Source organism: Podarcis muralis, chromosome 2 (assembly GCF_964188315.1).
Source record: "Podarcis muralis chromosome 2, rPodMur119.hap1.1, whole genome shotgun sequence".
NCBI lineage: Eukaryota > Metazoa > Chordata > Lepidosauria > Squamata > Lacertidae > Podarcis > Podarcis muralis.
The window spans coordinates 27928703-27955706 of record NC_135656.1 but is presented as its reverse complement, the minus strand read 5'-3'; the positions used below and the strand labels follow the sequence as shown (position 1 = coordinate 27955706).

At 48.4% G+C, this 27004-nt stretch overlaps 1 protein-coding gene across 2 annotated transcripts in view; it reads right to left on the bottom strand.

Moving 5' to 3' along the window:
• Nucleotides 1-27004, bottom strand: part of TTYH2 (tweety family member 2) — an 86333-nt gene that overhangs the window by 27833 nt on the left and 31496 nt on the right. For both annotated transcript variants that reach the window (XM_028714054.2, XM_028714046.2), the window contains exons 2-4: nucleotides 23269-23441; nucleotides 9432-9543; nucleotides 6557-6777 (exon numbers count right to left, since the gene is read on the bottom strand). In XM_028714054.2, the coding sequence (XP_028569887.2) occupies nucleotides 6557-6777; nucleotides 9432-9543; nucleotides 23269-23441 (506 nt within the window). The remainder of the gene's footprint in view (nucleotides 1-6556; nucleotides 6778-9431; nucleotides 9544-23268; nucleotides 23442-27004) is intronic.

Sequence of the window (27004 nt, the reverse complement as noted above, 5' to 3'; positions counted from 1 at the left end):
AGAAATCACAGGCAGCTGTGTCACTGTTTTCTTGGGGGACAGTTATATTTTTGTGGGATGCCAACACAGCGAATGTGAAATTTCATGGCATAGGCTTTCCTGAATTTTCTGTGTAGTTCCCCTCCCCCCACTCCCCGACAAATATATTTATGGACGCTATATGGCCCTATTCCTCGTTATTGTGGCAGTAGGGGGTGAGGGACTTAAAATAATGCAGTTGTGCAACGGTTTCTTTGATTTTTATTGGCATCGTTATGAAGAACCATGTTCTCCGCACAGAGAAGCGGGACTTTGACTTTGGGCCGTGCGCACTCTCTCTGGGAGGGTAGGCATCAAAACACAGAAGGGAACACTGTCATGGCTACGTCTGAAATTGAAGCGTGAACTCGGTCCCGCAAATTACTGAAAAGAGAGGTGACAACTGTCCTTTCCGCATACTTGAAAAGCGTATTTCCTTGTTGAGGCTAGGGCTTTTCAGTGTCCAAGTCAGAAGATGGGCCAAGACAGCTTCCCTGCAGAAGAAGTCTAGGACTGAGAGATTTTGACAGCAGCTTCACTCTATCAGCCTCAGGGCCAAGTGCAGCATATTTCCTTACAGGGATCGACAAGGACAGGTTGGATCTCCTGCCCTTTCTCCCTTTTTAAAGTTTCTTTTTTTAACCCTTTGCTTACAAGGTGGTTTTCTTTTCAAGAGGTAAATGAAATCTGCAGCTACATATAAAAATTAGCATATCATATGCAGCTTTTTACCTGAGATCCAGCTCCGAGGGCCTTCTGGCGGTTCCCTCATTGCAAGAAGTGAGGTTACAGGGAACCAGGCAGAGGGCCTTCTCGGTAGTGGCACCCGCCCTGTGGAACGCCCTCCCATCATATGTCAAGGAAATAAACAGCTATCCTATTTTTAAAAGACATCTGAAGGCAGGGAAGTTTTAAATATTTAATGCTGTATTGTTTTTAACACTCAATTGGGAGCCACCCAGAGTGGCTGGGGAAACTCAGCCAGATTGGCGGGGTATAAATAAATTATTATTACCATTACTATTACTATTATTATTATCATCATCATTTGCATCACGGCCCCATGCCCTGGATCTAGCAAACATCCCTGGAGACCAGACAAATGCTTCTAGGACAACCAGAAGCAGGGCCTGAAAAACTCTATAGTCTTCTGACAAAGCCATTTCTGAGTTGCTGTCCGTGATATTCCAGCTTCAGTTCCCCAGCCCCCTCGGCGGTTCTGAGAATCGTTGCAATTTCCAGCCCACATGGTTGTGAAGATGTGCTTGTGTGTGCATTGGGAAAAGCATGGGGAAATCTCAGAAGCTATTGAGTGGGGCAGGGTGTGCTGAGCACTCAAGGGGCAAGAGGCTTCAGCACCTTGAACGGTTCTTTGCCCTTCTCCGAAAAGGAAAGTGGAAGGATGCAGATTTGCTTCGTTCGAATAACTTATTCGGGTTGCAGAATTCACTATTCTCTGGCAGGGAGTTCTCTTTTTTAAAAAAATGTTGATGGCATCTGTCTGTCCGTCTGTCTCGAGAGAGAGAGAGTGCGCCTCCAGGGATGAAGTCAAACTGCGTAGGGACCTCTCCAGGGTGGAAGCCTGGGCAAGTGTATATGGAGGTCCTGGGCTGCCCAGACACGACTCCATTCTCAGCCTTGTTGATGTGGTTCAAAGGAAATCAGAGCAATACATTTGGCACCAGCTTGGCTGCAGGAGTTGCCAGAAGGAGGCGTACAAGGCACCATCAAACTGTCTTAAGGACTCCACGCTGGATTTGTGTAGGGTTTACTCCTTAGCCCTTTCTTCTCCCAAAGATGTCCCACAAGGGTGAAGGTTTAAATATATGTACAGTGGTACCTCGAGTTACAGACACTTCAGGTTACAGACTCTGCTAACCCAGAAATAGTACCTCGGGTTAAGAACTTTGCTTCAGGATGAGAACAGAAATCATGCTCCGACGGCACGGCAGCAGCAGGAGGCCCCATTAGCTAAAGTGGTGCTTCAGGTTAAGAACAGTTTCAGGTTAAGAACAGATCTCCAGAACAAATTAAGTTCTTAAGCCGAGGTACCACTGTGTATATACGCACAAAGAATATACAGTGGTACCTCGGGATGCAAACGGGATCCGTTCTGGAGCCCCGTTTGCATCCTGAATGGAGTGTAAGACGCGACAGCGGGTCTGCGCGAGTTGTGTTTTGCTGCTTCCGCGCATGACGTCATTTTGAGCGTCTGCGCAGGTGCGAGTGGCAAAACCCGGAAGTAATGCACTCTGTTACTTCCGGGTTGCCACGGAGCGCAACCCAAAAGCGCTCAACCTGAAGCACATCCAACCCGAGGTATGACTGTACACACAGGTTTGGCTATAGCCACTAGCTAGATTTGGTGATATTTCTAGCTCCCTAATGCAAGATGCTCTGAAGGGAGGGATGCCACTGCAACACACTGCAGCTTGTACAGTGCTGTACGTGTATGTGTGCGCATGCAGCAGTGCCATGCAGCAGCTTCTCCCCCCAGCCTTCCAGGGCAAACAAATAAGTTCTCTTCTCGCTGGCAAAAGATGGGCTTTTGATCTCTCCTACCCTGCGTATGCCGCTGTGCTCTGTCTTTATTCACAGCCAGTGGCTTTCTGCCTCATTAACACTACAGAGGAGAGAAGGAGGAGCAAGATCAGTGGGTTCTTCCTCTGTTTTAATCACTGCCTGGAGTCAGGAGAGACCCAATTAAAATTCCTCTGCCTTGGTCAGGAGCTGGGCACAAGCTAGTAGCTCGGGGTCCACTGTCACAGCTCTCAAGGCGGATGCTAAATTTGGAAAGCGGGAACCGTCGGCGGGGAGCTCCAGCCTCATTTGTGGCCTCTGCTGCCATGCTGTTTAACACTTGCTGCCTCCAGAAGGTAGCTTACAATAAGAAGGCACAAACTATAAACCGGAGGGGTTAAGTCACCAAAAACATAGAACTTCTGTGCTGAATTCAATGTACATTAAAAGCTGGCCACACAATAAAGCAGGTGTTTAGAATTTCCGCCGCACAGTCAGTTTGATTATAAGAGCCTTAGGACAACACAGGATGGGAAGTTAGCAGGGGAGAGGCCTTGACTAAGTGGGGAAGCACATTTTTTACATGCAAATGGAATCAGGTTCGAACCCTGGTGTTGCCCATTAAAAGGATCAGAGGAGCAGGTGATGAGGAAGAACTGAGACCCTAAAGTATGCAGTGGGCTGGTGGTGGGGAACCTCTTCCAGCTAGAGGATTGAACGTCATGGAACTGTAGAGTTGGAAGAGACCCTGAGGATCATCTGGTTCAAGCCCACGCAATGCAGGAATAAGCAACTGCCCCATAAGGGGATCGAACCTGCAACCTTGGCGTTTTCAGCTCCATGCTCTAGCGAACTGAGCTATCCTTCTGGGCAGCCACATGCCAGTGGTGGGAGGGGCTGGAGGCAAAGGTGAGGAGGGCAATTAATGCAAATGTTACCTCTGTGCAGTGGGCTAATTTCTACGCACATTCATTCATCCTCCTGGGTGCTCAAGAGACTGCTACCAATTTGTGCGAGGCATTCAAGCGCTTACGTAAGGTTTGCACAGATAAATTGGACTGGAGAACTGTCACCCCAGCACATCAAATCTACTTTATATTTTTTTAAAAGGCAACAGAGTTTGTGGTTTGCAAAGTGACGGGGCGATACAGTGAGAAATGTGGGGGAAAACAAATGATTAAACGGGAAGAGAAGCGCAAGCACTCTGCAAGCAAACCAGAATGAACGTTCCTAGTCATATAGCTCTCCCCATAAACAAACTGAGAGCGAACGCTGAATAAAGGAGTTATTTGGAGGAGCCTGCTCTCTTCCATCCAGGCAAGCAAAAAAGTATTATGGGGGTTCAAGGACACTTTCCAGCCAGGCAAAAACACCCAAGGAAGATGTGAAGGAGATAATGCAGGGTGTGTGTGACCTGGGCAGGAGTCCTGAAATTCTCTACGCCTGCCATAAGAGAGCTGATGCCAGCAGACAAGAGTGTGCTAGACCAGGGGTCAGCAACCTTTTTCAGCTGTGGGCCGGTCCACCATCCCTCAGACTATGTGGTGGGCCAGACGACATTTTGGAAAAAAAGTATGAATGAATTCCTATGCCCCACAAATAACCCAGAGATGCATTTTAAATAAAAGGGCACATTCTACTCATGTAAAAGCATGCTGATTCCCAGAGCACCCAAGGGCCGGATTTAGAAGGCGACTGGGCCACATCTGGCTCCTGGGCCTTAGGTTGCCTACCCCTGTACTAGACAAACACTCTGACCTGGTAAAAAGCAGCTTCCTGTGTTTGGAAAGTCATCTGCCAGCATTGCAGAACTACCAAATGACCGCTTCCCTCTGCCGCCACGTGTGACATGTATGGTACTTGCATTTATCAGCCTTTATGCAGGCAGAAATAGCACACATGGTCAAGACAGCCTTGCCACTTCTGAGCTCTTGAAATGACATTCTCCTTAGGAAGGTTGCTTTCAGCGTTTATTAAGGCAAGAGAGCTTTCCCCAGTTCATGAATACTCTGCACATTTGTCTTCTTCTTTTAAACATACAAAATAGGAAGGCTTGTGTCAGGGAACTGCCATCAGCTCAGAGGCGAGAGGGGGAAGGGCAGCTGGATTACAGGGAGCCTCCAAAGATCGTGGGAAGCAGGACTTCCTCAGCGGAGGAGGGAAGCCCCACCTCTAGTGGGGAAGAGATGCAGGGCTCGGAGGATGCAAGAAAGAGCCAAGACACGGTGCATGAGCAAAGTGTGTGGGGGGGGAAGGCGGTCCCCCTTTACCCAAGCCCTCCCTGCGCAGTAGGTTTTCGCGCAGAGAGGGGAGGCGTCGGATGGGGGTCAAGTGACTACTCTGCTGGGGGAAAGTTTAAGGACCGCCCACTCTCAAATTCTGCTAGTGACTGACCAAGACAAGGCGTTCTGCACTGTAAATGGTTTTTGCACCAATAATCAAGCCTTTGAAAAGACCAGTGGAGATCTTGCCTGTTCGCTCTCGAGCAACCACGTCGATAAGCATAACAGTTTGCAATTGCCAAACGACAGGAGCGGCAACAAGGTTCCCACAGTATTTTGTTCAATATTTAAGGTTGCTGTGCACTTGGATGAACTCCTAGCCGAATGGCATGTGGACAACTGACCCGTGAGAATGGAAAACTGTTCATGTGGACTGCACAAACCCATGCCAGCTCTCTGCTGATACCTGCGCAGCACTGTAGTAGCGCACCTCAGGGCAGACTAAAGCTCCCCTAAGCACCTGGGCTAACATCAGGACTGCCTAAACAGATCCCCGGAAGAGAAAGCCGTCTAGACGTATCTACCAACAGCCCAGCCATCTAGTAAACCTTTTATACAAATGTAGTTTACAGGAAGCTTAAAAAGCCTGCTCGTATTTCCCCTTCACATTAAGCCATGCCTCTTTTAATTAGCAAGCCCTTTTAGCTACGTCAGTCTTTTACTAAGCAAGCATCATTCTAGACATTCTGACAGCCTTTCAGATAAACAAAGGTGCGCGACTGCCAGTCATTCAAGCCCAAATCAAAAGACTTTGGATTTGGCGGCCACAACCTGCTGCTGCACCACATGACCGGCTCAGAAGACCACTCATTTAACAGACTCTTCCCCTCACTAACAATTCATAGAATCATAGAACTGGAAGGGACCCTGAGGATCATTTGGTCCAACCCCCTGCAATGCAGGAATATGCAGTTGTCCTATACAGGGATTTTGGACGTGGGTGGCGCTGTGGGTTAAACCACAGAGCCTAGGACTTGCAGATCAGAAGGTTGGCAGTTTGAATCCCCATAACGGGGTGAGCTCCCGTTGCTCAGTCCCTGCTCCTGCCAACCTAGCAGTTCGAAAGCATGTCAAAGTGCAAGTAGATAAATAGGTAGCGCTCTGGCGGGAAGGTAAACGGCGTTTCCATGCGCTGCTCTGGTTCGCCTGAAGCGGCTTAGTCATCCTAGGGGAGGGATTCCAAAGCGGAGGAGAGAGATGAACAAGGGGATTCCCACCTCCTAACTCCGTGATGATGTAACAGTTTCCATAAGTCTAAGACTAAACACCCCTCCATTGTCTTACAGGAAGCAGGTGGTGCTGTGGTCTAAACCACTGAGCCTAGGGCTTGGCGATCAGAAGGTCGGCAGTTCAAATCCCCATGACGGGGTGAGCTCCTGTTGTTCGGTCCCAGCTCCTGCAAGTAGATAAATAGGTACCGCTCCGGCGGGAAGGTAAACAGCGTTTCCGTCTGCTCTGGTTTCACCAGAAGGTTTCACCAGAAGGGGCTTAGTCATGCTGGCCACATGACCCAGAAGCTGTCTGCAGACAAACGCCGGCTCCCTCGGCCTAAAGAGCGACATGAGCGCTGCAACCCCAGAGTCGTCCGCGACTGGACCTAACGGTCAGGGGTACCTTTACCTTTGTCTTTGAGATGCTCTGCTTTTGACAGGAAATGCAAGGCTGCATAGCAAACTCCATGAAGTCTCCCAATGGGCCATGCACCCCGCCCTCCGCAATATCCCCTCTCAACTTACCTGTAATATTCCACGTAACCAACTTCACCAGCGACTTGAGACAGGTCTACAGTGACATCGTTCCAGACAGGGAGCCCCGAGAGCTGCAGCACAATATTGCCAGCCATCTGCTGCAGGAACTTGAGCGTCTGCACGTAGTCGCCTCGGGTGGCAAAGATCTCGTTCAGCCGCGCCAGGTGCTGCTCCAGAGCCACCTTCATCTGCACAGAGGTGTTTGAGACCTGGCAAAAGACAGCAGACAGACCATTCAGAACCAGCAAGCTGGTTTCTTTCTGAACCAGTCATATTTTCTATGGGTAGAAGGGACGGCCAAGAACAGCTCAAAGTCAAAGAGTTTCCTTCGGCTTCCATCACGTGCACAAACAGGACTTTGACCAAATCTCTTCAAATACACTCAAGGAAAAGATCCGCTGAAACCAGAATAATCACCACCACCTCAGTTTCTATAGCCCAAATCCCAAAAGCAGATTGGTGAAATTACATATGCATGCACTAGAAGAACAGACCAAAAAAACTCTACCCTAATAATGTAGAGTTGGCAGCGACCATGAGCGTCATCTAGTCCAGGGGCTGGCAAGGTTTACTTCACTCCAGTGGAGATCCCTCCATGGGCTGGATCGTGTGTGTGTGTGTGTGTGTGCGTGCACAGATGCAATTTCTGGTGTCTGCGTCTGTGCAGATGCGATTTCCGGTGTCTGCATTTGTGCAAACGCATTTTCAGCGTCTGAGCATGCGCAGACCCAATTTCAGGCACAACGGAAGCGAGTCCCTACGTTGCAGTGCGCCGGTTTAGCGCAATGTGTGGGGACTTGCAGAGGTGGCGGCTCGGTTAGGGGGCGGCTTGTGGGCTGGTTAAACAACCCCCGTGGTCTGCTTGTGGCCCATGGGCCTTAGGTTGCCTACCCCTGATCTACTCCAACCCCCTGGAATTCAGGAATCTTTTACCCAATGTGGGAACCCTGAGATTATGCTCCAGCGACTGAGCTATCCCAGTTTATATCCCAGTTTAACCACTTGAATGGCCTCCATTATGTGAGCAACGAAGATGGCTAAAGTCTGCTCCAAATAATATCCCTGTTTACTGGTGTTGCACTGGCACCCACAAAAAGGAACTCTTTTCCAATACAAAAGCTGCTATGGAATCTATCTATAGGCCTCCTTCTGGCCACATGGAAGTCAAAGCAGCAAGAAAGCAAGGACAAAGCTCTACGCAGCAGAGCCTCCTCCCTTCAAAATATTCTGCGAAGTCAGAAAATCCATAATTGACATTTTCATAGTAGATTTTAAAAGTGAGTAACCCACCTGGAGTCATTAGGGTGAAAGGTTGGTACATATTGGTATTATTATTAGGCATAAACAGGAGCTTGGCACACTAAAACGATCAGGCGCTCCAAGAACCAGTGAAAGCAAGCCAACTACAGGGCATGGATATATATTGAAACTGAGGGCATCATTTGAATACATTGTGTTCACTGCCTAGTACTTAAATATCGCTAGGTTTTTTGGATTACCACCACCACTCAGAAACAGAAAACCCAGTGCGTGTATATGTGAAGTAAACCCAGGAGAAACACAAATTAAACCAAGATGCTAGGAGTACCATTAGTCCCCTAGATGGAGAGAGAGGTTTCATTTCCAAACCGGTCACCTTTTGGTAGTAGTTTGTTGTTGTCGTTTTGCAGTTGGGAGTTTCCATCTCAGGTCTTAAGCACTGCCGCTGCCTTTTTTCAGCTGTGGCTTTCTGCCAGGAATTCCTGAAGAAGTCATGAGAAGCATGGACCCAACAGACTCCCAGGTGATATCCCCTGGGCACGGTGCCATCTGAATTGCTCTAGAGCTGTGTTCTCAACAGACCAGAATCAGAGGCGTGTGGCAACATTTTTAGCAGGGGAACAGTTAGGGCTAGAGGGGCCAGTTTGCGAGGGCGACTGGGAGGGGAGAGGGACGCCATGCTTGTGAGCATCACGCCTGCCCCCCTAAGCAGGACAGAAGCTTCCTGGGCTTTGCAAAGGAGGCACCAGGCTTTAATACTCTAATTTACTACCACCAGCAGCTTGAACTATAGCCCCCACCCACCAACCCTGTTGGTGCTTTCAGTAAGAAAGAAAGAGAAAGAGTTTGGATTTGATATCCCGCTTTATCACTACCCGAAGGAGTCTCAAAGCGGCTAACAGTCTCCTTTCCCTTCCTCCCCCACAACAAACACTCTGTGAGCTGAGTGGGGCTGAGAGACTTCAGAGAAGTGTGACTGGTCCAATGTCACCCAGCAGCTGCATGTGGAGGAGAGGGGAATCAAACCCAGTTCACCAGATTACGAGTCCACCGCTCTTAACCACTACACCACACTGGCTCTGGGCTCTTTCAGCACTGGACTCTCCAGTCTTCTGTGATTCTGGGGTCCAACAATCTTCCCTGATCTCAAGCTCTGCCTTTCCTAGGCACTGGGTTTCCAAAGGTTATCAGGAAAAAGCTACGATCTGCAACTACAGAGAGTTGAACCCAACACTGACCGAGGGGAGTAGAACCGCTTTGTGCTTCCCATCTCTGTCCCAATTTCTGAAAAGAAATTGTCTCCATTTTCGCCTCTGGGAAACGCAGAAAGTAGGGTCAGGCTGTGAATTCTGACAGCAGAGAGCACATGCTCTCCTCCGGATTAAAACGGAGATAGATGAAGGAGGCTTTAACACAATGTTTGGCTTGTTTGCACCAGCCTCTGTGCTCTCCCTAGCAAGAGACATTGTTGTTCTCAGACAGCTGCTCTCAATCTCAGGCATTCCAGATAATTCGTCAGGACCAGAGCGCTTGCATTAGATGAAAAGGGGGGGTGGGGGGGGGGAAGAATAATAATATCGGCTCAACCCATCAGATTCCTTACCAGCGAATCAATCTCCGAAAGAGTGCGATTAGCATTATTTAGGGCGTAGATCAGTTGATAAACCCCATCGTTGGTTTCGCTGTTGCCATAGAAACCAATGCCAACAGCAGCACTGGGAATGAAAGAAACACAGAAATATGGGTTAGAAGAGGAGAGAATAAAAATCAGTGTTATTTAAGGTAAGGGCTGAAACAAAGGCCTCATTGAGGCCAACCCGTCACTTTAAGATACCCTTCTCAATTCCCCACAAACAGAGAAGTTACACCTCCCCTTGAATATACAAAGCACATAATTGGTTTGGTCTGGCAGGGAGATGGAGGATAGCCCATCTTCCGATTTCCAAAAGGTGTGAAAAGCACTTTCTCTGACAGAGCCACCTGTCAATCATGAAACTGAAAATATGGCCCTTGCCAAACAGTCCTTTGTCCCTCTAAGCCACTTAGCTGGACTATCAACATTGCTGCATTACACATGAGGAGACCAGGTGCATGTTTGTAAGCAGCTGCGATAGAACAGGCTTGAACTGAAACATTTTCTTTCTTTTAGAAGCACCATTCTGCTTTTAGCTTTGTCCTCCGGTCCTTTTTTTCTGAATCAACTTCATAAAAGTTGTATGTTGGAGTTTGGGGTGCATTTCTGCCAGACTCAAAGGAAAGTTCCCCCTCAGGCGCCCAGATCAACTTGAGTCATGGTGTGTGTGTGTGTGTGTGTGTGTGTGTGTGTGTGTGTGTGTGTGTAGTGACACAGAAATCAAACTACACTGGTATCTGGGGAGAGACACAAGAATATAAGAGTCTGCTGGATCATACCAATGGCTCATCTAGTCCAGCATTCTGTTCTCACAGTGGCCAGCCAGATCCCTGTGGGAAATCCACAAACAGGATTTGAGCAAAAAAGAACCCTCCCCTGCTGTGGTTTCCAGCAATGCATATTCAGAACCATTACTGTCTCCAACTGTGGAGGTAGAGTGGCAGTCCTCTATAGTCCTCTCCTCCGTGAAGTTGTCTAATCCTCTTTTAATTTTTTTATGTTTCCAGGTGCCATAAGAAAGCTGTAGAGATAGTGCAGGATAGTGCGCACCCGGAAAATGATCTCTCTCAGCTTCTGCCTTCTGGAAGAAGGTACAGGGTTACAAAGACTAGGACTAGCCGCCTGAGAAACAGTTTCTATCCAAATGCGATTTTGGTTTTAAATGCAGTGTAAGGTAGTCTTTATGTGAGTACAGTGGTACCTGGGGTTACATACGCTTCAGGTTACATACGCTTCAGGTTACAGACTCCACTAACCCAGAAATAGTACCTCGGGTTAAGAACTTTGCTTCAGGATGAGAACAGAAATCGCGCTGCGGTGGCGCGGGAGGCCCCATTAGCTAAAGTGGTGCTTCAGGTTAAGAACAGTTTCAGGTTAAGAACGGACCTCCAGAACGAATTAAGTACTTAACCTGAGGTACAACTGTATATTGTATTCACTTATGGGGTATCAGAGCTTTTAGGGGCTGACCAGGCTGGGATAGCAGGCTTGTGGGTTTTTGAATGTCTGGTGTAGATTTTTTCAATTTCGTTGTTCTGTATGGGACAATGACAATAAAGATTATTGTATCGTATCGTAAAGCAGTCCGGGAAGCAGGCAAGATAAATGTTCTCTTTGATTCCCCTTGCAATTATTTGCTTTGCACCCCTGGAAAGCCTTATCATCTAGGAGTCAAGGGAAATGGCCTACCTAGACTGAGAGCAGTGGAAGGGAGGGAGTGAAAGTCCCCCCCCCCCCCGACTTAAAGGGGCTTTTTAAGATATTCACCAGGATAGTCAATCTGCCCAAAGATGAAATGCAGAAACCCCTCCAAACTCAGCACTCTGCAACTGTATCATGGGTGTCATTTGTAAGAACTAGGAAACAGCTGGAGTAGGTTTGTTATAGAAATCCTAAGGTCTCGTGTATATATATAAAATAAACATTCATAAATATATAAGACAAACACACACATAAGTATATAAACCTAAAGCCTAAAGCCATTTTGACTCTTCCAGCAACCTCAAATATTCTCCCCATTGTCTCTTTGCTCACAAATCCTGTCTTAAGGGTGAGCCTATGACCTGGATTCAGGAACTAAGTATTTACAATCACAAAAGATTGGCCAGGCTGCCAATGATCGATCATTATCAGGTATCCTGACAGACAGGTTTTCTGTTGTAGACCTCGCCCCTGTGATGTATTTCTGTGGTAGACTGCCCCTGTGGCGGTCTGCTGGGGACCACCTCTTTCTGTGATGTATGTATGATGTACAAGTAGATAAATAGGTACCGCTCCGGCGGGAAGCTAAACGGTGTTTTCGTGCGCTGCTCTGGTTTCGCCAGAAGCGGCTTAGTCATGCTGGCCACATGACCCAGAAAAACTGTCTGCAAACAAACGCCGGCTCCCTTGGCCAGCAAAGCGAGATGAGCGCCGCAACCAGAGTCGTTCGTGACTGGACTTAACTGTCAGGGGTCCTTTACCTTTACCTTGAGCTACAGGGTAGGCAATTTCAAAAGTCTATGGAAGAGCTTGCACACCATTGTTCTGGGTTCCTCTCCTCCCTCTCTGCATGGGGGGAATGGGGGACCCTGTTGCAACAGGTTAATAAAGATCATGCTTATTAGCTGCTTTGCTTCTCAATATTCTCTGGCTGGCCTCTGTTATTTTCTCCTTCCGACAGGGGACCCACTTAAGGATTCTATATGGGCTCTTGGATACCCTATAAGGGAAAAGGAGCAGACCCCCCCCCCCCATAACAGGTTCCTGCGTACAATTTGAGGAGGTGGCTGGGTGGTCTTGAGGTTCCATTTTTTAAATAAATGCTGAGCTAAGCCAAGCCCTTTTCGCTCAACTTGCCCCAGAAACAACCAAACGTTCTGCCGGCAGGATCGTAGGATGTTTGGATGAGCCCCACTATGAAGTGTGCTTTATGTATCGGCACAAAAGACCAATTGCTGCAAGACAGTCAATACTGGAAATGGAAGAAAGCCAGAGAGAACTTGCTCACATATTTCAGGTGTCTTGTTACAACCCACAGTGTTTAACCCAAACAGAGAGATGTTTTTAAGCCGCCGGTAGCAGCCAAATAGTTAAAGCCATGGTTTTCCCAGTAGTGATGTATGGAAGTGAGAGCTGGACCATCAAGAAGGCTGATCGCCGAAGAATTGATGCTTTTGAATTATGGTGCTGGAGGAGACTCTTGAGAGTCCCATGGACTGCAAGAAGATCAAACCTATTCATTCTGAAGGAAATCAGCACTGAGTGCTCACTGGAAGGACAGATCGTGAAGCTGAGGCTCCAGTACTTTGGCCACCTCATGAGAAGAGAAGACTCCCTGGAGAAGACACTGATGCTGGGAAAGAGGGAGGGCACAAGGAGAAGGGGGCGACAGAGGACGAGATGGTTGGATAGTGTTTTCGAGGTTACCAGCATGAGTCTGACCAAACTGCGGGAAGTAGTGGAGGACAGAGGTGCCTGGCGTGCTCTGGTCCATGGGGTCACGAAGAGTCAGACACGACTAAACGACTAAACAACAACAACAAAGCAGCCAAATAGGAAATGATTGTTTCACATTTGTAATAATGTAAGAACCTTGCCAGTTTGCAGCTAAAACAGCTTCTTTTCGGAGAGAGCTTACAATTTACATTAGATAAGCAGGACTGGGGTCAGAGAGAGGCCAGAGGATGACCATGATTTAGCGGGGGGGGGGGGGGGGGGGAAATGCGCCAGTTCTGGAGGGAGAGGAGAACAGAAGTGCTGCGAAGGTGCCAATAGAAACTGTCTCCTCTCTTGGCCTTTTAAGACATTAGTGGTCCTCTGCCAATTGACAACAGAGCATTGCCAACCAGATTCACTCCCTCCAACTCTGGGGCTTAAAGAGGATGCTACAAGCCTGCGACACACTGAGCTGTAAGCGAGTTCTCTCCCAAACACCCAAGAGATTTAGGCCAAAAGGCAGCAGTGGCGGTGGCGGGGGGGGGGGGGGAACCCCTCCAACCTCGCCCCCGCCCCTAAGCAGATTATCAGAATCTGTTGAAAGAAATGTTCCTCTGGATTACAGCCGCTCCTTGGTTTAACCTTCAAGAAAGAATTCTAGGGTCTCTGGAAAAATCCAGCCAGAAACAATTCCTCTATGCCAGGGTAAATGCCAAGGACCCGGAGTCAGAGATCAGGACAGTAAATTGGTGCTCTTTGGTTTACGGAAGGGAGATGAGTGTGAGGAAAAAAGATGCCTTTGGCAAACCCCCTTCTTCCAGATAAATCACATTATATCTATGGGAAGGGCCCCAGGGGCATTACTGTTTTGTTGTTTTGGTTAGTTATTTACTTGTATTTTATTCTGTGAACCACCTTGATGAAAGGCAGTACAGTGGTACCTCGGGTTACATACGCTTCTGGTTACAGACGCTTCAGGTTACAGACTCCGCTAACGCAAAAATAGTACCTCGGCTTAAGAACTTTGCTTCAGGATGAGAACAGAAATCGTGCTCCGGCGGCGCGGTAGCAGCAGCAGTAGGAGGCCCCATTAGCTAAAGTGGTGCTTCAGGTTAAGAACAGTTTCAGGTTAAGAACGGACCTCCAGAACGAATTAAGTACTCAACCCGAGGTACCACTGTATATGAATTTAATAAACAACAACAACACACCAAACACATGCAGAAGGGTAGTACAATGCTACCTCGGGTTACAGACACTTCAGGTTACAGATGCTTCAGGTTACAGACTCCGCTAACCCAGAAATAGTACCTCGGGTTAAGAACTTATCTTCAGGATGAGAACAGAAATCGTACAGTGGTGGTGCAGTGGCAGCAGGAGACCCCATTAGTTAAAGCGGTACCTCAAGTTATGAACAGTTTCAGGTTAAGAACGGACCTCCAGAACGAATTAAGTTCTTAACCTGAGGTACCACTGTATATAAATTTAACACCGACACATGCAGAATACCACAATTCACATTCATTTCAGAACAGCTAACACACTCTAGTTTTACAATCAGGTTTTTAGAATTCCTGAGATGGGCACTGGAAATGTAGGTTCGTGAAATGTACCCATTCCTAACTGCTCAGCAGAAGCAGCCAATAAGGAAGGCTGGTTGACTCCGACTCACGCCTCTCCTTGCTGCATTGGCAATAAAAATGATTCATCCTGGCCAGTTCTCCCCTATTAGCCTTTGAATGAGCTCCCTATTTCAAATGGGCCCCTGCTGTTTGGCTACAGCATATCTCTGGCTGTAAATAACAACAAAAGCGATGCTCGGCTATGGCTACGTTTCTCTCCGCTGCTTCCGCTGTTCACTGAACGTTGAAGGTTAGCTCCGAAATTATGGCCCCCGTATGGAAGCGTGCTGATGCTGCTTCCATGGGGAGGCTGCAGCTCAACTGCACCATGAAAACTCGTGCTTTAGTGCAGTGTTTCCCAACCGGTGTTCCGCGGCACACTAGTGTGCCGTGAGACACCGGCTGGTGTGCCGTGGGAGGGAGGCGGGCGAGTCGGGCGCCTAGGAGAGAACAAAACCAAGTGAGCAGCGCGCGAGAGGGAAGCGACCCGAAAAAGAAGCGCGTTCGGAGTCCGGAGGCACTTTTGGGGCTGCGTACGAAGGGAGGGGGGGGGGCACGGACGGCGGAAGGGGGCGGGGCGCGGTTGCAGAAACCCGCCAATGCTTCCACCTCATTGGGAAAGGGAAGGGGTTGGGCCACCTAAAACTCTCCGCCGGGGCCACATCCTGCCTCCCAGCCCCCTTTCCTCCACCCACGGAGGGAGGGATGTTTTTAACACACCCCCCCGCTCACAACCCTTTGGTAGCGTTTCTCCAATCTGAGGCGAGCGCCCGCCGACGCCCCCTTCCCCTGCTCAGTCGCGCAAAAACCGAAGTCTCCTCCCTACCCCTTATTCCCTCAAACCCCGTTTCCATAAGGGGGGGGGGGGAATAACCCCTTCCGTCGCGCGCGAAGCCCAGCTCCCTCCGCCCTTCGCGGTCTCCTCAGCACTTCAGCCAGCCGTTTACACTCTCGGAGCCACTGGGCAAAACTCGCTCTCAGAAGCGCGCGCGCGCAGAGAGAAAGAGAGAGGGAAACAAAGTTAACTTGTGGGGAGAGAGAAAGAGCGAGCGGGAGCTAACTTGTGTCCAAAGGCAGATACAAAGTAGCCCCCCCCGCCCCGAAGGCGACCTCTCTTGCTCTGCTCCTCTGGGGTGGGGAAACCAACTCCACCACGCGGAGCAGCCCCGAGGCGGGGAATTTCGCCCCTTCGTAATGTATGCATGTAAATGAGGCGGGCGCAAGGGGTGGGCGCGGAGAGGAACTCGCGCCTCTGAGGCCGCCGCCTCCTTCTCCTCCTCCTCCGCCCCCCCCCTCAAACCCAGGCGGCGGCGGCGGCAGGAGGCAGCAGCGGCAATAACAGAAGCAGCTGCGCTGACAACAACACGTGTTCGCTCGGGCACCATGGAATTCGAGGAGCTGGGGATTCGGGAGGAGTGCGGCGTGTTCGGGTGCATCGCCTCCGGCCTGTGGCCCACGGAGCTGGACGTGCCCCATGTGATCACGCTGGGGCTAGTGGGGCTGCAGCACAGGTAGGGGACACGGCGGTGGGGGGGGGAGACGGTCTGGGGAAGCGGGGGGAGGGTGGGTTGCTTGCGAGACAGCGGAGGAGGAGGAGGCCGGCATGTCCGGGCAGCAGCAGCAACAGCAGCAGCAGCAACTCCCGGCGACGGCTCCTCCTCCGCCCGCTATCGCCGCCGCCTCAGCTGCCGCCGTCCCTCAGTCCCTCGCTCTGCTGCCTCCTCCCACCCCGGCAAGGGGAAGGGAAAAAACTTTCACTTTTGTGCGTCCCTCCCGGCGTGACGCTGCGCGCTGACGTCACGGGGCGGGGCTTTAATGGTGGTGTGCCGCGAGATTTTTTTCCGGTAAACAGGTGTGCCGTTGCCCAAAAACGTTTGGGAAACACTGCTTTAGTGGATAAGAATGTGCTCCACCGGCATAGAAATTCCCTGTAGCTCAAATTCAGGTGGTTGATGCATCTCAGAAGTAATGGCATCTAAGCAGAGCTCCTGACGCAGGGGAACTGTTTCCAGTGGTCAGGGATGGCATGGTTCTTATCAAGGCACCGTTTTTAACCAAGGGAAAAAATAGGTTCTCCCACCTGGAGAGGCACTAACAGCTCCTATTTTAATATAACTCTTATTCGCACATGTCACATTACTGTGAGTTACAATCCAGCTTTAGCTACACTTCAAATTGCGTAAACCTCAGGGTTACACGCACACACAACTGAAAGCCAGCCTGAATACACCTGAATACCTGGGTTTGAGTTGTGAGCGTTTACATTGCTGGGAACGCTTGCGATAGATCTAAAAGTTCAAACTACTGGGCAGTGTAAGCGGGTCTCTCTGCTGTCACTTTTAGGACTCCGTTTGCAAATGCTTAGCAGAAGCCTTGAGAGGTTCTGCTCTTTTTAATAATGGTGCGTTTTGCAAAAAAAAATCCCACCCCCCAATTAGGCTTGCCTTCCCATTCAGTTTTTCTTTGCCGTTTCTGCATCTAAAGGCTACTTCTTGCACGGTTGCTGGGGGTGGGGGGAGAGAAGTGAGATGCTGCCACACTCCCATCAGATATGAAGTGTGCACGCTTGCAAATTGTAATGTAATAAAATAGTTACCGTATTTTTCGCCCTATAGGGCGCACCGGCCCATAGGGCGCACTTATTTTGCGCCCTATGGCGCAAAAAGCTCGGGGGAAGCCCGAGCTTCCCCCGACTCCAGCCCCCAGAACAGGCTGCTATCCGCAAGCCTTGGGAGTCCGGCGGGAAGTCGTGCCGGGCTCCCAAGGCTTGCGGAGAGCTGCCCAAAGCCCGGGGTGCGCCCCGCTGCGCTCTCCGGGTTTCGGGCTGCAGGCTGCTGTCCGCAAGCCTTGGGAGCTCGGCGAGAACTCCCGCCGGGCTCCCAAGGCTTGCGGATAGCTTCCTGAAGCCTGGAGAGCGAGAGGGGTCAGTGCGCACCGACCCCTCTCGCTCTCCAGGCTTCAGTGAAAGCCTGCATTTGCCCCATAGGACGCACACACATTTCCCCTTCATTTTTGGATGGGAAAAAGTGCGTCCTATAGGGCGAAAAATACGGTACTTTTCCCTTAAAGAGAAGCGGGTGGGGAGCCCTTCTGATTATAATGTCAGCCCTTCAGCCCTACCAGATGGCTATTTGAGGAAACCTGTAAGCTTCGCTGGCAGAAGAGGAATATACTACATACTTCCCCTGTTCTTCTGCAGCTGGGTGTTTTTTTTTAATGGCTTCACCAATGCCTTTAGTACTAAAGAAGATTATTGGGGTGGGGGGATAGGGGAGAATGCAGCATGAAATGATTGTAAGCAGAAAAGGGTCTGCTTATATAGGAAGGAGCTCCAGCCTGGAAAGGCAAGCTTGACTGATCTAAAGTAATAGGTTTGAAGAGCAAGAACGAACCTGAAACTCAGGATTCTCCATTCCCACAGATTTCCCTAAATCATCCATTTTATAGCATACAGCAAGCAGAAAATAGAAGTCTGCTAGGTGTAGCGTAACAGGCGGGGAGCTTCGCTCTGATCGATGCTCTTGCTACGCATTTAAGATTCGAAGAACCAGATGCCCAAGCAGTCAGTGCAAGAGCTGCTCTATATTGTTGCACTCGCAATCAAAGCGCCCTGGGGACCTGAAAAGCACTTAGGATATTTATTACTCTGCCTACCCCTCATCTCACTCATCCAAAGCTTATGGATAGGAGACAATATAGCCAGAATTTCAACAAGCCTAAAGCCCCAGGGGTGGGGTGGGGGGGTGGGGAATCATGTGTTTGGGTTAGGGAAGAAGGCAAGTCATGGGAACAGCACGCCGGTTTAATCAGCATGTTTACTCCCAGATACAGATACTTCCATTCAGCGAATAAAAGATCACCCTCAAACTATTAAGCACTAAAGCCCTTTGGAAGTCCCTGGAACGTAGAATTGAATGAGCTGATTGAGAAGGGTTTGCGCAGTAAATGGCTGAAGCCAAAAGAGTGCAATGAAAACCTCCCAGCAGATGTAGGTAAAAGGTAAAAGGACCCCTGGACAGTTAAGTCCAGTCAAAGGCGACTATGGGGTGTGGTGCTCTTATCGTTTTCAGGCCGAGGGAGATGGCATTTGTCCACAGACAGCTTTTCCGGGTCATGTGGCCAGCATGACTAAACCGCTTCTGGCGCAACGGGACGCCGTGACGGAAACCAGAGCACACAGAAACGATTCCTGCTGCAGTGGTACCTATTCATCTACTCGCACTGGCGTGCTTTCGAAAAGCTAGGTTGGCACGAGCTGGGTCAGAGCAACAGGGGCTCACCCCGTCGCAGGGATTTGAACCGCCGACCTTTTGATCGGCAAGCCCAAGAGGCTTGCTGGTTTAGACTACAGCGCCACCCGCGTCCCTCAGCAGATGTACGAATTGGGGGAGACATACCAAGCTGATAATACAGTGGTACCGCGGGTTACAGATGCTTCAGGTTACAGACTCCGATAACCCAGAAATAGTACCTCGGGTTATGAACTTTGCTTCAGGATGAGAACAGAAATCGTGCTTCGACGGTGCGGCGGCAGCGGGAGGCCCCATTAGCTAAAGTGGTACCTCAAGTTAAGAACAGTTTCAGGTTAAGAATGGACCTCCAGAACAAATTAAGTTCTTAACCCGAGGTACCACTGTACAGCGGTGTTATTTCCTCTGTGTTTGCAGCTATGGGTGGCCAGATGTCGAAACCATGTGCCTAGTTCTACTATTTATAACGTCTGAGAAAGTAGAAGGAAGATCGGGGCCTGAAGATGGGCAACCCCCACTCCCAACTTCATCCTTACAGCCAGAAGTAACCCAATTGTGAAAGCCTCAGGCAACCGAATTCATCTGATCACTCTGCCTTGCATAAGAGGCAAGGTGAATTGAGCGCAGATCTGCCACCTGGGATGAAACCACGTGTCTCAGGCAGAGGCCAGGGCTAAGAGTGTAAAAAAATGGGGGAAGAGGCTTTGTTTTCTCCAGTACACCCAGGATTCCCATCCCAACCATCTCCCGACCTACATATGAACCCCACTATCCAAGCCGAGCAATTTGCGCAATGGCGATGCAAAAGAGTCAGTGCCCAAAATGGACGGCTCTCCTCGCCTCACAGCTGCAGCTTCCCCACTGAAGAAAAAGACGAACAGGAAGCAAAATGAGAACATGCGCTCACAAACTGCTCCACTTGTGGTACAAATATTTTTCCCTTTTGTCTGTGGCACTTAACTCACATGTACGCATTGCCAGGCTCTCTAGTAGTGAAATTCTGCATTCCGTTTCCACAAAGGGGTGGCTTGGCAATTGTGAGCAAGAGAGTTCATTTTCTGTAGGTGGTGCAGTCGGGTAACTTGTGTAACTGTGGGAAGGGAGCAGCCAGCACACGGGCACAACAAATTGCAGCTGCCATTAGGAAGGCAGGTGGGCACACCAGCCCTAAATTGGGGGAGCAGAGAGAAAGGGGGCCCCTTTGAAGGCAAGGCGGCATCTCAGCAACTAAACATTTCCCCCTTCTCAGGGGAAATTGATGAGTTTCACTTGCCCTGATTATTTTACCAAGATACAATCCCCCGCCCCAAAGCTAAATTAACTGGCAACTGTGCTGTGCTGTGCTGTGCTGTGTGTGTGTACACACACGCCACAAGAGATGCTGGTATGGCTTGATCAAGTCAAAGCACTCCTTGTCTTTCTATTTTACATATTTACCCCCCCCCAAAAAAATATTACATACATATTTACATATTTTACATTCATAAAAATTCCAGAGCGTTTACAACAATTATATATGAAACCATCCAATTAAAAAAAAACCCACCACACAAACAAAAAGTTAAAAACAGAAAACAGCAAACTATTAATGGAAAGATGCATTATTTATTGGCTGAATAAGCCTGACAGAAAGGCGGGGCGGGGGGGGGAATCAAGCAGGCGTTTAATAGTTGAAACAGAAAGCAACTGATTGATCTTTTTTGGCAGAGTATTCCACAGAGTATTTGGCAGAGTATTGGGCTGGTGACACCAAAGCAGGGTTTTTTCCCCTCTGGTCCACACTTTTCAGAATAAAAAATTGCTCGGGTCGCACCAATTTTTTTATTGGTAAGAAATACAAAGAAACAACTCATGGCAGAGCTGGATTTTGAAAAAGGTATCTACCCATATTCTGCAAATTATTGTTTATTTTATTTTGATACTGTACTATACAACGCTACACTGAAATGTTTAAATATTTAATGTTTAAATTATAAATAATTATAAATACTTACGTTTAAATTATAAATAATATTTAAATGTTTAAATATTTCTTTGATTGTCCCTGGGTCCTCCTGCCACACTTGCTATCCTCTCCTGCCGCACCCTTTGAGAACCACTGCACTAAAGGCTCAGTTTCTTGTTGCATCCAATGAGCTCCATCAATTCAGGGAACAACCAACAATGATCCTGCCAATGATTGCATGCAACATGCAACACTAGTGAAGCGCAACGGCCTCCAACAACTTGCAGCAGCGGCACTACCAGCTGCATAACTCCTTGGATGATGCCTTATATTGTATACATGTTCAACCATTAGATTTTTTGGGAAGGTTCTGCAGTGGGTAGACTTGATGCAGGATGGAGAACCTGTGGCGCTCTACACGTTGAGGGACTCCCAACTCCCATCAGCCCCAGCTAGCATGGCCAAATGTCAGGGAAGACGGGAGCTGTAGTCTGACAGGATCTATGACATCGCAGGGTTGCAGGTTCCTACCCCTGGACTATATACCTTTGCAATTCTGTGATGTAGCTATGACCTGTGCTAACATCACTTGCATATATCATTGGGGTCAGGTGGGGTGAGAAGTGGGCTGGGCTTATTATCAGTTGCTTTAACTTAGGGTGAAATGACGATTTCTTTTTATAATGGTTTTTATTAAATCTTCCAAATTATTACATTACTCCAATTGTATTTATTAGGGTTCCCCCCTTTCTTGACTCCCCATCCCTCCTTCCCTGATTGTTTTTTAATTCCCCCTTAATAGCTGCTTTAAAACACATCTACACTTATTTTCTAAGCCCCCCAAATCCATTCTCTACATTCTTCCCCCTATATCAAATTCAGCACGTGATTTCATACAAGAATTATAATTTGATAGATAGTCCACCAGTGGCCTCTGTTCTTCTATGAAAAGATGATGTTACAATTCCTTGCCACATGCAGTATCTACCTCTGGACTTGCTCAACCAACTGAGCGATGAAATAACACCCTAGACATTCAGGAAGCCTCTTCCTTTCTCAACCTGTGGGTCCCCAGATGTTGTTGAACTATAACTCCCATCACCCCTAGCTAGAAAGACCAGAGCTCAGGGATGATGGGAGTTGTAGTCCAACAAGATGTGGGGACCCACAGGTTGAGAACCACTGCTCTAGATGAAAAGTATTCTTCATCCTGGAGAGGTACAGGCGATGGAGAGAAAGCAATAGACAAGAACCTAGGGCTTTCCCTTTCCAGGGACCACCAACCCTGCTCTCCCTCCTTTGATTTGAGTCAGACTCCATACACAATTAACCTCAAGCCTCACGTGACCCCGGACAGCCAGCTGTGCCATCTGCTTAGGGGTGGGATTAAAAGCTAAAGGACTCCTCCACACCCCCATCTCCCTTCTCCTCTTGGGATTAGCCAAAAGAGGAATGAATACTGGAGCAAAGAAGCCCTCTCGAGGAAACAGCGATTAAAGTGAGGCACCAGGAGCATCTGCAAATGCGCACAGCATGCTCGCTCCTCTTGAGCAAGACAGGGAAGGGCCTTCAAGAGCATTGAATTGCAATGTCCAAACTAGGGGACTGGTGGTGGAAGATGAAACATGAGTCTTTGGCTCAAGGAATAGGAAGCTGTCAAACCATGCCCTTTAGCAAAACAGTAGCTGAACTGTCTCCCTTTCCCTTGTGGACCCTTTGTTTCTTTAAGGGTGAGAGAAATACAACAGGACAAACTGAGTGCGAGCTGCCATGTGTGCATGCGACAAAACAGAGGCGTGCGCCATGCATTATGGCCTACAGGCAGTTTTCCAAGGTGGAACTTGACCTCTGAGCGTATTACAGTGGTACCTCAGGTTACAAACACCTCAGGTTACCGACTCCACTAATCTGGAAGTAGTACCTCGGGTTAAGAACTTTACCTCAGGATGAGAACAGAAATTGCACACCGGCAGCACGGTGGCAGTTTCAGGTTAAGAACGGACCTCCAGAACGAATTAAGTTCTTAACCAGAGGTACCACTGTACACCGATCCTGGTGGCCAAGTAAGTTCCGGGCCCAATTCAAAGAGCTGGTGTTTACCTATAAAGCCTTGAATGGCTCGGGACCACAATGCCTAGAGGACGTCCTCTCTCCATGTCAACCAACCTGGACCCTGCGGTCATGATTTGAGGCCCTTCTTCAGGTGCCTCCTCCACGAGATATCCAAAGGGTGGCAACGTGAGAACGGGGCCTTTTCTGTGGTGGCTCCTCGCTTGTGTAAAAGGTCATATATTTAAGCTCTGGGTAGCCAAGCACAGACAGATTTACACATTCGTGGGCACGTGCGTGTGTGACAAATTCCAGAGGAGCCGTCTTATTAGGCTGCAATAGATTGCAATGGGTTACTTTGAAGTCACTGCAGTACCAGATTGGGGGGCAGGGAGAGGCCCCACATTATATTTTTTGTCTGTACAAAGGTGGAAACGCTACCAGTGAACCCAAGGATTTCAGACACCACCCACCCGCTCCATCACCCATGGGCCTTCTGCTCTCTAGGCTCCAAATGAACTCACCAACAGATGAGGCCGGCGACCACAGCAGTCCAGGTGATGCAGCACAAATTGGGCCTCTTCGTCTCCGACTCCTCCTCCCTCTTGCAGCAGCACAGACAGATCAGATAAATACCAAGGAATACCAGGTTGAGTCCCAGAAAAACAGCTCCAACGAGAGCCAAGAGCAACAGGGACTAAGAAAGGAGAAAAAAAAGAGAGAGAGATGATGAGCATCTGCTTATGCCAACAGAGAACAAGTCGTATCCCCTCATTCCACTTTTCAGAAACATACATTTGAGGCTATGAAAGCTAACCAATGAAAAGCCCATTGCTTCAGAAACCCTTTTTAAACACTATTTCCCCCCCAGTTCCATTTATTAATAACCCTTAGCACGCAAAGTGGCTGTCGTTCGTCTTTCTCCCATTAGAAAAGGGCCCTTTTGTAAAAAGATTGCAGCACGGACAGACTCAGCCAAGCACTAACCCAAAGCAGTGGAACTAGTGACTGCCCACCGCCAGTGGAATGAGAAGCTTTTGGAGAAGATTTTTGCCTTCTGTGTATCTAAGGCTTGTTTTCTGCAAAGCACACACACTTTATCTCCTGAAGCGCCTGCTTCATGTAAGGTGTGCTGCTCTGCGGTTGTGTACACACTATAACTTTATTTTTTTTAATTTTTTTTTAATAATATTTATTAGGCATTTCCAATTATAACAATATCAAAAACAAAACATCCCAATTTAAAGTCTTATTTTCCATATCATCTTTCCAGGACTTCCCCTCCCCTCCCCCTCTTGCATTCCAATTCTTACAAATAAGTTCAGCAATTTCTTATCCCAAATTTTAAACTTAGTGTCATTATCCCAATTTAAAAATATTAGCCCACCTCCTAAAATCGACTTAATCCCTTCCACGCGTTCTCCCCTTTAATATACATAATAGATTAAAATATAATAAAATAAAATGTAGTTTTACACCCTTTGGATTCCAAATTTCCCTCCCCCTTTCCCCGGTTGCGTCCCCAATATTTCTCGAATCTGATGTCTTCCAGTGGCTCCCACATTTATTTATTTTTTAAGCCATAGTCCTTTACCAGTCATTTTTAATTTTGTATATCCAATCTTGGAAGGAGTCTATCTCAAAAGGGCCCATTTTTTCCATCCAGACTTTTTTATACTTGGGAGTGAAAACTCCAGTTTTACTTCTTTATACTTTTTCTGGATGTTCCAAATGTTCCCGCTTCCAGCTTTATCCAGTTGTCGATTGTTCTTGTTGTTCTTGTTGATCTGTCTCCTCTTTTTCCCCTCCTTTTCTTTTCCTATTTTCCTGCACAGATGTTCCAATTCAAAAAGTCTCTATATTCCTCTGCAAAGGCTCTGTTATTCAGGAACCAAACATGATGCCAAATCCCTTCCATTCTTCGGTAGATAAGTCCATTGTCTACTTTACATGTGTAAGCCTCTGTAGCCAAAATAATGTTCCATTTCTGCAGTTTCCCAGGAGATAAAGAGTTCTGTTCAAATTCAGTGCTGACAACTTGTAATATCCCTCAGCTCCTCTAGGTGACTTACAATAACTCAGTTCCCTTCCAAATCACAACCAGCAGTCATAGTAACTTAGTATTCCTTGTTTTAAACATTCTAAATCCAAATTATAACAAATGTAACCGGTAAAGTCCTTGCAACAAAGTTCTTTTTTGTTCTTCTGCTTTGACAGCTCTTTGACAGCTGTCAAAACCTCTCCTTGTCTTCTCCGGGCGCTCTAGCTAAAACGCTCCCAGGTTCCGTGGGGGGGTTGCTTTTTAATTCACTTCCACTATTCTCCTCCAGCTCAGTCTTATAATTTTCCGTCGCGAAATTTGATAACTTTTTCAAAATAGGGTTGCACTCGATCTTAGATATTAAGTCCTTTGCTTTAACTCCTCTACAACAGGGGGGGGGGGGCTGACTTCCTTTTTACGCCCTCCCCGCTTGTTCCAAATTTTTTATAAATTTTGTCCTTTTTAATCCAAGTTCCAATTACTCACGAGTTATACTTTGAGTCCGAATTTCCAATGGAAGAAGTCAGCGCTCTCCGTCGAATGGCATGCGGCTTCGCTCGGCAGGGGAAGCGGAGTACTCAAAGCACCACCCCCCCCGTCACCCGTTCCGTAGCCTTTAAAAAGGCTCCTTCGCGGGTCGAGGGGGGGCTTAAAAGGTGCCAGCCGAGTCACCATGTCCATGGGTTTCAGCGCCCATGGTTTTTGAGGGTCCCCGCGTCGCCGAAGTGGGAAGACCCAACCCCTGCCGAGCAGGCTCCCTCCGGAGCTCGGAGGGAGTCCGCCATTCGGCGATGGCGCCAACCCGGAAGTCCTCTGTGTACACACTATAACTTTAAAGCACGTGTGAAGGACAATTTGCCCCTTCAAAGGATTCTGGGCACTGCAGGTTGTTAAAGGCCGAGGGGAATCGTAACTCTGCAAGGGGAAAAACTACAGTGCCCAGAATTCTTTGAGGGAAAGGATTTTCTTTGAATTTGCTTTCAAGGTATAGTGTATGGCGCAGGAAAGGAGAAGGAGGTGTCTCCCTATATATTCCAATAGCCACAATGTAGGACACCTCTATATTATTTTTCAAATTAACAATCCCTCCCTTCCTTCCCAAAGAACTCTAGGGCAACAAACAATAAAAACGGCAAAACAACACAAACATTTAAAAACATCCTCCCAGCTAAGTAAGGTCTAGGTTCAGCTCAGTGTTAGAAACTCTGATATGTAAGTTAGGTGCCAAATGGCTAATTAAACCAGGCTTAACGGTCACCAAAACAGAATGCCTAGTTGCCATTTTGGTGGCCAGAAGGCTTGAAAGTCGTATTTTTTTTCAATAAGACTTTTTGGTTCCTGAAATTCACTCTGATTGTGTAGATAAAATATAATGGATATGATTCTACAGGTTGTGTTGCTAGTGTGTGAAAACAGTCAAGATCCGAGGACCCCCAGGCGTGCACCTTCAGGTGATGGAGACGTCAGGCCCAATCCTGGCGCCCGGGCATCTTCGCTTGGTCACAAGTGGCCGATAGCCAGGTGCAGAATACGCCTGGGGGGGTTTCAAAGGCTGTTTCAGTTATTTAACACCTGGGTGGGCAGGAATGTTTTAAAATTCCACATAGGTAAAGGTAAAGGGACCCCTGACCATTAGGTCCAGTCGTGGCTGACTCTGGGGTTGCGGCGCTCATCTCGCTTTATTGGCCGAGGGAGCCGGCATACAGCTTCCGGGCCATGTGGCCAGCATGACTAAGCTGCTTCTGGTGAGCCAGAGCAGCACACGGAAACACAGTTTACCTTCCCGCTGGAGCGGTAGCTATTTATCTACTTGCACTTTGACGTGCTTTCGAACTGCTAGGTTGGCAGGAGCAGGGACCGAGCAACGGGAGCTCACCCCGTTGTGGGGATTCGAACCGCCAACCTTCTGATCGGCAAGTCCTAGGCTCTGTGGTTTAACCCACAGCGCCACCCGCGTCCCAAAATTCCACATAGATTTTAATGAGGCAGATAAGACACACCACACAAGGGAGGACATTTCATAAACAAGGAGTCACTAGGCAGCGCCCATTGGCAGCCACCCACAACAGGGACTCCTTGCTGTACCCTTTCTATTCAAGGAGACATCAACAGGCAAAGCAGCTACATTGGCCGCAAGCTGCATCTTCAGGCAGAAGCGGCCCTACTTAGACAGTCACCAAGGGAAGGATTCTGCTAGCATGTACAGATGTATCAGGCAA